The following is a 14,372-nucleotide window of genomic DNA, read 5'->3' on the forward strand; positions in this document are numbered from 1 at the left end:
ATTGCTCTGTTCAGGTATTTCTGTCATAATATTGCCTGTCTTTCTGTCATGGTCTTGACTTCAGATATGTGGTGGACGTTTTGAATGTTGATGAAGCATGGTTTTCTCAATGGCAGTTTTATTGCTTTGTTCTGTATTCTTTGTAGTCTGTTCATTTGATGTGTGGAAGTTGTAATCCAGGCAGGTACATATTCAAGGATTGATCTGATCTAAACTTTTAAAATGGTTTCAGGTGCTGCTCTGTGTTTCCTTTCACAAAGTGCTTTTAAGCGATTGATCCTCCTTCAGTTCTCAATATGGGTCTTCCACAACATGTTTCTTAGAAATGTTAACCCCAGGAACTTGGCATCTTTTTCCATTTTCATTGTTTTATTATACAATTTGAGGGTAATGGGTTTCTTTGGTTTTAGGTTTGCGTTTCTGGTGAATAAGATGCACTTTCTTTTTCAGTGTTTAGTTTCACTCGCCACAAGTTTGACCACTTAAAAAAAAATGTCTAAGCACTTGATGTGTTTTGTGGAAGCTAGTTGTTGTGGACATTTGGAGCTGGTTCAGTAGCAGAAGTCGTCAGCAAATTGTGATTCCTGTCTGACGTGGGGTGAGGTGGGGGGTAGTAAATGCCTGAGATGTAGATGTTTCATAGAAGTGGGCTGAGGACTGAACCTTGAGGGCCTCCAGCTTCTGGGGTGAATGGTGGCTTTGGAAACCTTGGCTGTTTTGGAGGAAGCTTGGGATGATATTTCTGATTGAGTGCGGGAGTTGGAGGTTGTCTGCTAGTTTGTGGCACAAAATGATCCTTTTGACCAGTGTGATTTATATACTTCAATGGGCAGGACCAGCAGCTGCTGTGGGAGGATATGCAAATAAAATATGAACTGTCATTGGTCTATTATAATCAGATCAGATTAGTACGCAATGGTCTGGGCCAAAACTCGACCCACCCAAAACAAGCAAATTCCAGCCGTTTATTTTTTAAACAGCTCTTACACAAATTAGAGCGTTATCATAATTTTCACAATTTCAGAGTGTATTTTCAAGCCTCTGCACAGCCCTTTTACAAATAAATCAAAGCCATATCAGACGCAATGATTGTTCAGTTGGAAGTGCAAAGAAACATTTGCTGCCTTGCAGCCAGCTACTGCATGATCTCGCTTGCTTTTGCTTGTCATTGCCTAAAGTGAAGCCACAGATGAATGGGGAAGCTCTCATGCCGCTCAAGACAACTCAGAAATTTGACTTGGAAACTCATTTTAGAAAGATGAGGTCCACGTTTCCCACTTGGAAAGTATCAGAATCAACTAATAGGAAGCTCAGTGCAAAAAACATATGCAAATTTAACTGAGGCTTTGCATATGGGTGTACCCAATAAACTGGCCCCTGAATGTATATCTGGTGTCATTTCATGGGGACTGAGGAATACAGAGTGTTGCTGGCCCATTCCATTGGCCCCAATGCAATACACTGTATTTGAATTACATATTGGTTTCTAGAGAAAACTATTCTTTGTGCCGAGGTAAAAGTGGCGTTAGAAGTACTCGGTATGGTCTGTAGAATCTATATATGGCTTTATTTCATGGGGGACTGGGGTCTAGATGGCACATGGCCACCGTGACGTCATTCATCTCTACTTCATTTCTGAGTGTTATTTCCTTTTTTTGTGGAAAAATGTCAATGCCTTACATTTTCCAGTTGTTTCAGTCTTCTACTCAGACTACTGCAGCAATGGCACGCCCAGGCCCAATGCAGCGCCAGAGAGCAGAGTGCCATCATAGCCATGAAGACGCAGAGGCACAGAAGAACTCTGCTTGCGGCTTTTACTTCCTGGAAGGAGCGTTTCCTCTACCAGCAGAGCTTAGCCAGGGCAGCAGCACGCCACTGGAGACAGAGGGCACTCGAAAGCAAGGCAGCCAGCCACCGCGTCACCTGTCTGACCTGGTATTCTTACACCCGGTGGAGATGGGCGCTGCACAGACGGAGAGACAGGTATTAAATATATAAAATAAGTAGCCAAATAAATTCTGTTTTAAGGTGCAGAAGATAACTAATACACTGTATAATACAATTTGAACATCCAACATACTAATTTGTAGCAGGAAGACTCCGTTTGAGCTGTTAGCACACCTTTCATATTCTGACTTGGAAGCACAGGGTGCGAGTTTCCCACTTGAAAAGTATCAGAATCAACCAATACGAAGCTCTAAGCAAAAAACGGTTGACTAGATAGTGTTAAATACTTTTTCATGATTTGCTGCTTCATGTCATATAATCATATTGATGTCCATGTATTTGCTCCCTAGGTGCCAGCGGGCGAGGGTGCTGGGTAGGGAGTGGGCGCGGCGCGCCAAGCAGAGCATGGATGACCAGGAGAGGGCGACGGACCTCCTTCAGCAGAGACAGAGGAGAGACGTCACAGAGAGGTTCTACTACTGGATCACAGCCCATCAGTCCTCACTGACCAGTTTGGTATTCCACAACCAGACTCTGTGCAAGAGGTGTGATGATGGGGAAATGTGTGTGCTGTGTTGCCTTACGACTCAAACTGAATTTTTCCACTGCTCTATGTTCGCTACATATTTCAGTTTGAGAAAGCCGTTGTTGAAGTCGTTTGTGTTGACGTCAAAATTAGGGGTGTTGTGCAAAACAAAGTTAACAGCGATTGGATTATCTGTAACCAATCAGAGTATCAAAGCCAGTGACGCTATACCCACGTGTTCTGGCTCTGGCCCAACCCATCGGTTTCTGGGACCAATCAGAATGGTTAGAATGTGTTTGCGTTCTAGAAATCTCAGTTCCAGACTCATTGCGGAGACTAAACTAAAGTCCCTGGGCGTGGCGTAGCGTTCGGCCGGAGCAAGGGTTTGGGTAGCCAGGCAATGTGTTGTGTGTGTGTGTGAGAGGGAGAGAAAATGTAACTAATCATTCGACCTTGAATATGAAAAGGAACATTTGCCCGACAATAACAAAGCAGTGTGCCATGTAATGCAGTACCAGTTTGCTACTTGATTTTTCTCAGAATTCCATGTACTATATTTCACAAAGGGACATTCCTCCAATAACTTTTGAGTGGATTGGACAAGTAATTCTGTGTAGCATTCAGATTTATTCTCACTTCTCTCTCTCCCACGCAGGGTTTTCCAGCGCTGGCAAGCCTACACCGGCCCTGCCCTAGCACGTAGGCACAAAGGTGCCAGGTTCAATCTTGGCAGAGCCAGGAGGCTGGTGGCCCTGTGTTTTACCCACTGGAGGAGTGAGCTGGAGCAGGCTCGAAACAGACTGAAGGTCCTGGAGCAGAGACTGAAACACACACACTTCAAACTCACTGCTGTCACCATGAACCACTGGAGAACGGCCACTAGAGGGTGCATAGCGCTCAAATACTTCAACAGAAGAACAATACGTCAGGTGCAGCATCCCTTCCCTTAATACACACAGGTCCCATCTAGACACAACCCTAAGGGTTTAACCCTTTTTGCACATTGCACATATTTGAGAGGACTGCTGAAAAAACATAGAATTAGATGATTGTCAAATGATTCAATATCAATGATTTGCATTCTATTTCTATGGGCGAAAACAACAAGCCACACCCAATCCGAGAAAAAGGAGCTAGGAAAAAAATGTACAGTACTACTATATTTCTAATCCTAATCAAATTCTTTCAATTTCACACAACTTCTCACTGGATAGGCAGGGGTAGAGGTTGTTTCTGGACAGAGTCATATTCACATATTTAGCAGGAACTAAAGGAAGGTGACATCTTCATGAATCAAAATAAAAATGACTCATTCAATCTGTATTGTGCTTTCCCATCAGTAAGTAGCCAGTGTGTGTTTGTTTTAGTGTTTTGATCACTGGAGGGAGAGGACACGCACATCCAGAGCAGTCACTATACTGAGTGTACAGAGAGAGAGGAGAGGGGCACGTGAAGTTCTGCTATGCTGGTGGAAGTGGACCAAAGGTAGCGACATGATTTGTAATGTATCATTCTCTAACACGTTGAACAGAGGGACTGTTTAATATGTGATGTTGCCTTTGTTTGAGAGCCAGGTGGCTATAAGATTCCATATTTCAGCGTTTCTCAATCCATTCCTGGTGATCCCCCAGGGTGTGTACATTTGTGTTCTAACCTGCACTAGCAAACCTGATTCAAGGGAATCAGCTTGGTTATTGATTAATTAGTTAGGCGTTTGGGGGGCTGATGCAGGGCTGAAATAAAAAAGGTCCACATCCGGGTGTGCAACCAAGGAATGGATGGAGAAATGCTGCCATATTTCAATGTGTCGCATTCACATGGGTGAAGTATGGCAGCCATTTTGTGCTGAAGCGCTCCCAGGTCCCCACCCACACACGGCCTGTTTGTGTTGGTCAGAGTCTAGATGCCAGAGGCAGATGGAGGAGGCAGTGTGGCTGTGGCTGGAGGGTCGCAGAGTGACCAGAGCCTTCCAACTGTGGCTCAGAGTCCACCATCGTCACCAAGAGGCCTCACGGCTGGGCCGGGCTCACCTAATGCGCAGGTAGGCTGTTGGTTTTAACCTGTTAGATGTACAGTGGGTATCATAAGTATTCACCCCACTTGGATTTGGGGGATTTAAATACATTTCAATTTTTTTTGTTGTCAATGAATTACAAAACATATTCTGTAATGTCAAAGTAGAAGAAATTAAAAAAAAGAAAAAAATAACAATTAATGAAAAATAAAACAAGTATTCACCCCCGAGTCAATACAGGTTAGAAACACCTTTGGCAGATTACAGCTTTGAGTTTTCTTGGGTAAATTTCAGGCAGGTAGCCTAGCGGGTAAGTGTTGGGTCAGTAATCGAAATGTCGCTGGTTTGAATCACTGAGTTGATTAGGTGAAAAATTTGCCGATGTGCCCTTGAGCAAGGTATTTAACCCTAATTGCTCTTGTAAGTCGCTCTGGATACGTGCGTTTGCCAAATGACTCAAATGTAAATGTAATAGCTTTACACACCTGGGTTGCGCAATATTTATAATGACAAACCATTAAAATTGTAATCTACAAATAAATAATCTCATAATGAATTGTGCATTAATTTAATATAATCATATTTTCAAAATAGCCCGTCCACTGCATGTTTACATGTGAACATTTTTTAACCTAGCTAACGTTACCATGACAGTAGCTGGCTAAGCTAGCTAGATAACTTAGTCGACATAGCTAATGTTAGCTAGCATAACCTATTTAAAACCTTATAAAGCAGAGCATCTATCTATATAATAAATTGTGACATTATAACATCATTAGCTAGTATCTCAAACGAGTGTAACTTACCTGGCTTGAAAAGACATTTGTGGTGATGTTGTGGATTCACTTGACACTTGCTAGCTTCTGGCTGAGTTTTCCACAGCAGTTTTCTCTAAAACTAGCGCTAGCAAGTAGTTAGAAGAAAAAGAAGAGTGAATGAAGCTGCTATAGCGAGCAGCCCCCTCTGCTGGACAAAACAAGCACAATGCGATTGAGACGTCAACCGCTAGGCTCTGCTGCCCGGTCTTGCCACGTAAAATATTATTTCACTTTGTTGTCTGTTTTTAACGCACAGTTAAAAACAGGGACATTTCCGGGGACAGGCCACCAACAACGGAGACTGTCCCCGGAAAACAGGGACGTCTGGTCACCCTATTCTAGCCCCTTCTTATTAATGGTATCTGTTGCTTTTATACATGTCCTACTACTCAAAACTCGTCTTAATTCTCATTAAAAAAAACTCCTGTGGCTTATTTTTCAAATTGGCATGTTTGTTTCTAAATGTCTGCGCAAGAGTGACGGTTTCATCGAGTTGTGAGATAGTACTTTTTTACATATAACACACTGTGGCTGACAAAAGGCACTACTCCCAATATAAGTGAACCCCAAATCAATGTAGTTCTCATCATTTTTGCACCTGTTCGATGGTCCAATGTCCCCGTCTGTTGTTCGGTGCTTTCCCAGGTAAGGGGTCAGCAGCTCTTCGGCTGCATCAAATTCACAATTGTCTGTGCCCATGTTAGCTGGGCTAACAACAAATGTAGAATTACTGATGCTAGCATTGGAGGTGCTCGTGGAAGCAGAACAACTTGTGTGTCGTCAACAGGTGCAGGTGTAGTACTGCTGATAGCAGCAGTACCACCAGTAGAGCTGGTATGTGTCTCTATGGACACGGGCCTTACTTTTTTAACCATTTATTCATTTTCGAGCAAACGGAATGAGCAGCAGCTACGTTTGGCTACATACGGACCGTTAGTGGAATTACGCCAGAGAGTAATGGTTAATGGGATTCGATGTTAATTATTTGACTAGGCTACCTGTATTTGACATTGTGTTGTTATTTAACTTGAAACACTTGATGGTATAATTGTATTTTTGGCAGTGAAACAAGGCTACTCGGGTGAGAGAAAAAAACTCAGCCAAATGTATAGCCCCATTGGAAAATATAAATGGACTGTTTGAAAATGTGAAGATATATATAGAAATGTTTTTTTAAATGTGAATCACTTTTTTCTTTGGTGTTAACCCCGACGGCATTGCACATACCCCAGTTTGGGAATACCTGCACTACAGCATTCTCATATGCACTATTATATACACAAAAGTAGGTGGACACCCATTCAAATGAGTGGATTTGGCCATTTCAGTGACACCCGTTGCTGACAAGTGTATAAAATCGAGCACACAATCATGAAATCGCCATAGCGTAGCGAGTAAAAATCATATGTCCTCGGTTGCAACACTCACTACCGAGTTCCAAACTGCCTCTGGAAGCAACGTCAGCACAATAACTGTTCGTCGGGAGCTTCATGAAATGGGTTTCCTTGGCCAAGCAGCCGCACACAAGCCTAAGATCACAATGCCGTCATTGGACTCTGGAGCAGAAGAAATGCGTTCTCTGGAGTGATGAATCACGCTTCACCATCTGGCAGTCAGACAGATTAATATGGGTTTGGCGGATGCCAGGAAGCATAGTGTCCGAAAGCATAGTGCCAACTGTAAAGTTTGGTAGAGGAGGAATAATGGTCTGGGGCTGTTTTTCATGGTTTGGGCTAGGCCCCTTAGTTCCAGTGAAGGGACTTTGTGGCAACAGTTTGGGGAATTCCCTTTCCTGTTTCAGCATGACAATGACAACTGACCTCAACCCCATCGAACACCTTTGGGATGAATTGGAATGCCGACTGCAAGCCAGGTCTAATTGCCCAACATCAGTGCCTGACCTCTAATGCTCTTGTGGCTGAATGGAAGCAAGTCCCCGCAGCAATGTTCCAAAATCTAGTGAAAAGCCTTGCCAGAATAGTGGAGGCTGTTATAGCAGCAAAGGGGATAGCAACTCCATATTCATGCCCATGATTTTGGAATAAGATGTTCGACAAGCAGGTGTCCACATACTTTTGTTCATGTAGTGTCGGTGTTCCTCTTGTCCAGGTGGAAAAGGGCAGTGCGTCATCTGTGGATCTGTTGGGGCGGTATGCAAATTGATGTGGGTCGAAGGTGTGGACTGATGGTGTTGATGTTAACCATTGACCAGCCTTCATGGCTACAGATGTGAGTGCTACGGGGCGATAGTAATTTAGACAGGTTACCTTGGCGTTCTTGGACACAGGGACTATGGTGGTCTGCTTGAAACATGTAGGTATTAGACTGGGTCAGGGAGAGGTTGAAAATGTCGGACACTTCCCATCTGGTCAGCGCATTTTCTGAGTACACGTTTTGGTAATCTGTCTGGCCCCATGGCATTGTAAATGTTAACCTGTTAACCTGTTAGGGCTAGGGGGCAGTATTGACACGGCTGGATAAAAAAACATACCCGGTTTAATCTGGTTACCACTCCTACCCAGTAACTAGAATATGCATATACTTATTACATATGGATAGAAAACACCCTACATTTTCTAAAACTGTTTGAATGGTGTCTGTGAGTATAACAGAACTCATTTGGCAGGCAAAACCCTGAGACATTTTCTGACAGGAAGTGGATACCTGATGTGTTGTATTACCTTTAAACCTATCCCATTGAAAAACACAGGGGCTGAGGAATATTTTGGCACTTCCTATTGCTTCCACTAGATGTCACCAGCCTTTACAAAGTGTTTTGAGTCTTCTGGAGGGAGATCTGACCGAACAAGAGCCATGGAACGATGATGGCCCATTAGACACCTGGCGCGCGAGTTCATGTTGGGTACCCTCGTTCCAATACGTTATAAAAGAGAATGCATTCATCCACCTTGAATATTATTCATGTTCTGGTTAAAAAAGGCCCTAATGATTTATGCTATACAACGTTTGACATGTTTGAACGAACGTAAATATATTTTTTCCCCTCGTTCATGACGAGAAGTCCGGCTGGCTTAGATCATGTGCTAACAAGACGGAGATTTTTGGACATAAATGATGAGCTTTTTTGAACAAAACTACATTCGTTATGGACCTGTGATACCTGGAAGTGACATCTGATGAAGAGAATCAAAGGTAATGGATTATTTACATAGTATTTTCGATTTTAGATCTCCCCAACATGACGTCTAGTCTGTATCGCAACGCGTATTTTTCTGGGCGCAGTGCTCAGATTATTGCAAAGTGTGATTTCCCAGTAAGGTTATTTTTAAATCTGGCAAGTTGATTGCGTTCAAGAGATGTAAATCTATAATTCTTTAAATGACAATATAATATTTTACCAATGTTTTCTAATTTTAATTATTTAATTTGTGACGCTGACTTGACTGCCGGTTATTGGAGGGAAACGATTTCCTCAACATCAATGCCATAGTAAAACGCTGTTTTTGGATATAAATATGAACTTGATAGAACTAAAAATGCATGCATTGTCTAACATAATGTCCTAGGAGTGTCATCTGATGGAGATTGTAAAAGGTTAGTGCATCATTTTAGCTGGTTTTATGGTTTTGGTGACCCTGTCTTTGAATTGACAAAACATTACACACAACTCTTGTAAATGTACTGTCCTAACATACTCTAAATGTATGCTTTCGCCGTAAAACCTTTTTGAAATCGTAAAACATGGTTAGATTAAGGAGATGTTTATCTTTCAAAGGATGTAAAATAGTTGTATGTTTGAAAAATTTGAATTTTGACATTTATTTGGATTCAAATTTGCCGCTCTTGAAATGCACCTGCTGTTGATGGAGTGCACCACGGGTGGCACGCTAGCGTCCCACCTAGCCCATAGAGGTTAAAAGGTCTTACATCGGTTACAGAGTGCGAGATCACACAGCCATCCGGAACAGCTGGTGCTCACATGCATGGTTCAGTGTCGCTTGCCTCAAAGAGCATAGAAGGCATTTAGCTCATCTGGTAGGCTCACGGCTGGGTTTCCCTTTATAATCCGTGATAGTTTGCAAGCCCTGACACATCTGACGAGCATCAGAGCCGCCATAGTAGGACTCAGTCCTAGTCCTGTATTGACGTTTTGACTGTTTGATGGCTCGTCTGATGTCGTAGCGGGATTTCTTAAAAGTGTCCGGATTAGTGTCCCGCTCCTTGAAAGCGGCAGCACTGGCCTTTAGCTCTGTGAGGATGTTGCCTGTAATCCATTGTTTCTGGTTGGGATATGTATGGTCTCTGTGGGAATGATGTCGTCAATGCACTTATTAATGAAGCCGGTGACTGATGTAATAAACTCCTCAAAGTTATCAGATGAATCCCAGAACATATTTCAGTCTGTGCTAGCGAAACAGTCCTGTAGCCTAGCATCCGCTTCATCGGACCACTTCCATATTGACCTACTTCCTGTTTTTGAGTTTTTGCTTGTAAGCAAGAATCAGGATAGTTATGGTCAGATTTGGCAAATATGTTCTAGCAACGATGCGTCCATAGCAGATTGCAAAACTGTATTGAAACCATGTGCTTTCTGGTAATTATATCCTCAGATCGAATAACCAAAGGTATGCTGCATGGAGAGTAATCCATGGAGACTCTGTGCCACAAAATGAGTGACAAAACCGGGCCAGATAATTTCAAGTCATCAGTCTCAAATCAAAGTCGAGTCCCGAGGGTCCAAGTCAAGTCTGAAGTTATTTTCTATCAAGTCATCAAATTTGTGGCTGGAGTCCGACTTGTGACGCGTGTCCACACCACTGGGTTATAGCCCCCATCTCACCTAATCTGCATCAGATGTGCTCATAAATGCGCTGCTACTCACTGAATGTTTCAGAGATATCAAGTTATGGTAGACTACTGCCTGCATTTCATCAAATGCTCGCAGTCAAACAACCAATAATAGGCCTACTGCACACCTCTGGTTATTTTCCTCTGTTTGGTCGGGACTGTGTTCACACCATTTTGATTGAGCCATGGTGCATTGTTTAGTGCGCTGCCGAATGCGGATAGTGTTCACACCAGTCCAAACTAACCGAACTAAGGGGGAAAATCGCTCCAAAACAATTTGGTGTGAAAGCCCAAATGGTTTGAAGGCGTGTGCTTTGTCAGTGGCTGTGATGTAGCATTCAGCCAGGAGTTGGACAGTCGGAAGATTGAAATAAATGGTAGTGTAGGCGGGACATCCCAGCTTCAAGTGGTGTCAGATTTCGGAGTTTGCTTTCCCCTGCTCAGATGTCGCATACATCAAGCAATGGTTGCGTGCCACGTCATTGACTGTGTCGACTGACAGATTTCTTTAACATAACATGTAGAACCACGCTAGTCCCCTCTTTAGGGGACTTAACATCTAAAAAGTTTTAATAATAAGTATTTATTGAATCTGCTTCCATTGTCCATCAAGAGTGGCCAAATATCATTCTCTTCAGGTAGGCTTCACATACAGTGCATGTCATCTAACTTTTTAGTTCAATTACAGTTGAAGTTGTAATACGGCATCACATTGCTTGCCCCTGGATTCTTTGATTGTGGGCATGTCAAGACCTTTACTTCCAATTGGTAATCTCGTTGCTGTCTTTTTTGTCCTGTATAGGTCTTTTCAGGTCTGGCGAGGGGTAGTGAGGGAGAGCCTGTCAACTTTTCAGACGGCGGAGTCACGGCTATGCACCCACCAGACCCAATCAGCTTTCAGTGTCTGGAGGAGGAGCACCGTGTCCCATAATCTCTTAAGTGACCTGGTCCAGAGAACGAAATCCAGGCAGAGGAGGAGTCTGCTGAGATCATCACTCCACACCTGGCACCAAGAGGTATCTTTTGGGAAGAATCATAATGGAGTTGATAGCATGATTTGGATTCTTTCATTAGACCAGTCATTATTGGGTTAAGTCCAGAGGAGGCTGATGAATGACAGTATACCATGTGTTTGATACGGTTTCATTCATTCCATTCCAGCCATTCCTATGAGCCTGTCCTCTAAATTAAAGTGACACCAGCCACCACTGGTTGAGCCCTTCTGTCTTTGCATGGTTAGCTACTGCACAGAGATGCATATAATATCAATAGTCATATTTCTGTGACCTGCTGTCACCCTTATGATGTGTAGTAGGTAGTAGGTAATGTCCTACTTGGCTTTGTTTTCCACCTGCATCAGGTCCAGTTGTGTAAAAGACGATCTCTACACCTCTCACAGAAGTACTTTGCCTGTTGGGTGAACAGAATTGGCATCAGACGCATTGAAAGGAAGAATCAGTTGGAGGCTAGACTGAGGTACGTCTCATGGCTGTATGTACATGTATCTGAACGGAGACAAATGTTACTTTTAGTCTGTATACAAAAGTAGTTGGTGTAAGCAAGGTAAATGAATGTTTATTAAATCATCAATATAATCAAACCTTTGATAACACTTCTCTCTCTCACTTCCAAAGGGAGTGTCTACGGCGGTGGCGTTTAGGTGTGCTGCTGAAAAGAGCTCGGAGGAGACTCGCCCAGGTGTTGTGGGTCAGCTGGAGAGACCAGACCGCTGCTGCACTCCTACTCACGACCCTGGTAAGAAAGCAAAGTGCTCTCCCGCACGTTGGGACACTTAGAGAAGTGGACTTATTAGGATTCACCTTAGGTTACAGTGACACTTTTTAATGAACCATCTGTTTTGTAATGTATTCACTTAACTTAATGGTTATTATTTATGCATTTAAAGTTGTCATGAGCTGTTATGAATGCTTACTGCATATTTTATAGTGCATATTACCACCTGTGTGTAAGGCATTGTGATTCAGTTTCCGTTGTTTGTTTGTGTGTGACCACTCCTCTCTGCAGCACACTGACCGACTGCAGCAGGGGGCGTGGCTGACTTGGAGGAAGAGACGCATCAGAACCCGGGTTTCTGAGACCTTTGCCGCGCAACTGGACCAAGCCCTCATTGCGCAGGTGAGACAGAGCAAGTTCCCATGTATTTTTGTATAGAGGACTAGTTATTATTAGCCATTCTTATTCTATAGTTATACCAAAGTCAGCATTATTTAAAATCTCTCTGGTTAACCTATAACTTTACCAAAGGTAATTTTGTTTCTTGTTAAAGGAGTAGTTCACTATTTTAAATCTTGATAACTTTGTTCCTCACCCTGAAAGTAGTCCATGGGCCAAGAGAAACTGTAATCCATGGTTCAGTTCTTTTAAACATCCATTACAAACTTCAACAAACCTTATCCACCACAAGCTAACAATCAATGGAAGTGCTGGGGGCATGTGAGCATGTTTAAAAACAATGTCCAAATCACCTGAAATCACTTCAGATCAACTCCATATGTGGTTTGATGTTACTTAAAGGTGATTTGACCATAAAAAATAAAAAACATTCCCCCATCACTTCCATTGATTGTTAGCTTGTGGTGGCTGACGTTTTTAGTGGCTGTTTAAAGAAATCAACCATGGATTACAGTTTCTCCTGGCCCATAGACTACTTTCAGGTTGAGGAACCATCTAACATCATGTTGTAAAATAGTGAACTACTCCTTTAATAGTTATTACAACATATCAGACATTTTTTATGGTAACTAAAATCTCTAAATGTTTAGAGTTCTTTGGTTCTCCTGTCGTTCTACCTAGAGCCTTCTATTTGCAGAGTTGTGACAGGCTCTGATTGTACATGGTTGATCCATCAGCAAATCAAACCTCACTGTGGTTGAAGCAGGTCAGTGGCAGTGCCCCGCTACAACAGCTAGAGTTTGTTTCTGTGTTTCCTACTGTAGGTGTTCAACATGTGGCGGCAGAAGCATGCTCTTCGCTCCACAGCGACCGACACGTGACCTACAGTATAGGGAGAAGTAGCTGTCCACGCCTGTCCTCTGCTCCGTCAACCCTTGACCTCTCACCCCAACTCCTAGCCCCTATATGGTTGGGGAGATCACGAGTAGTGTGTGGCTTTTCACCATACTACCAGTACAGCACTTAATATTTCAAAATAGAGGTTCACTTTTTGGTTTCTTGGGTCAATGTCATCTGGCAACAGTCATTGCTCACATTTCAAATGTATTGTTTTGAAAACATGTGCCAACCATTCTCATAGATGTTGGCTTTTACCTCCTTTGACATTGGAGAGCTCCTTTGAATGTTCTTAGAAGTGGAAACTAGTGTGGAGAAACTACTAACACGAGGGGAAACTAGTGAGAACAGCTTCAAGACATAATAGATACACTGTTCATATGTCACACTACTAATCCTGGAAAGCAGCACACTGTGCGTGAGTGCAACTATTATAACTAATTTAACACCGGTATTTGAAATTCTTTCACAATAAATACCATTCTGTGTAGACTTTTGCTTTTGTGTTTCCCAATTGAACTGTGATTGTCTTAATGATAACTTTGAAATTGTAATCAGAATATGAAACAGAATCACAATATGTCCCATATTCTCTCCCATATGTAGAAATAAGCAGACAAAACACAGTACTTAAATGGATAGGTAGGTAGAAGGTGGGTATGTAAATACATGAATAGCTAGATGGATGAATGGTTAGGTAGATAGGTAGAGATATTGATAGGTAGGTAGAGGGTGCGTAGGTAGGTAGAGGGTGGGTATGTAAATAAATGGATAGGTAGATGGATGAATAGTTAGGTGGATAGGTAGAGATATTGATAGGTAGGTAGAGGGTGGGTATGTAAATAAATGGATAGGTAGATGGATGAATGGTTAGGTGGATAGGTAGATATTGATAGGTAGGTAGAGGGTGGGTATGTAAATAAATGGATAGGTAGATGGATGGATGAATAGTTAGGTGGATAGGTAGAGATATTGATAGGTAGGTAGAGGGTGGGTATGTAAATAAATGGATAGGTAGATGGATGAATGGTTAGGTGGATAGGTAGAGATATTGATAGGTAGGTAGAAGGTGGGTATGTAAATAAATGGATGGGTAGATGGATGAATGGTTAGGTGGATAGGTAGATATTGATAGGTAGGTAGAGGGTGGGTATGTAAATAAATGGATGGGTAGATGGATGAATGGTTAGGTGGATAGGTAGAGATATTGATAGGTAGGTAGAAGGTG

At 42.5% G+C, this 14,372-nt stretch overlaps 1 protein-coding gene across 1 annotated transcript in view; it reads left to right on the forward strand.

The window, feature by feature from the left end:
* Positions 1 to 13,634, forward strand: part of LOC106567362 (uncharacterized) — an 85,971-nt gene extending 72,337 nt beyond the window's left edge. Inside the window, exons 11-20 of the mRNA XM_014136516.3 lie at positions 1,699 to 1,983; positions 2,298 to 2,492; positions 3,129 to 3,402; positions 3,841 to 3,958; positions 4,370 to 4,514; positions 10,917 to 11,130; positions 11,475 to 11,590; positions 11,749 to 11,869; positions 12,140 to 12,250; positions 13,072 to 13,634. Of these exons, the coding sequence (XP_013991991.2) occupies positions 1,699 to 1,983; positions 2,298 to 2,492; positions 3,129 to 3,402; positions 3,841 to 3,958; positions 4,370 to 4,514; positions 10,917 to 11,130; positions 11,475 to 11,590; positions 11,749 to 11,869; positions 12,140 to 12,250; positions 13,072 to 13,128 (1,636 nt within the window). The 3' untranslated portion in view covers positions 13,129 to 13,634. The remainder of the gene's footprint in view (positions 1 to 1,698; positions 1,984 to 2,297; positions 2,493 to 3,128; positions 3,403 to 3,840; positions 3,959 to 4,369; positions 4,515 to 10,916; positions 11,131 to 11,474; positions 11,591 to 11,748; positions 11,870 to 12,139; positions 12,251 to 13,071) is intronic.
* Positions 13,635 to 14,372: the final 738 nt, after the last annotated feature.

The sequence above is a fragment of the Salmo salar genome, chromosome 13 (genome assembly GCF_965601325.2).
Source record: "Salmo salar chromosome 13, fSalSal1, whole genome shotgun sequence".
NCBI lineage: Eukaryota > Metazoa > Chordata > Actinopteri > Salmoniformes > Salmonidae > Salmo > Salmo salar.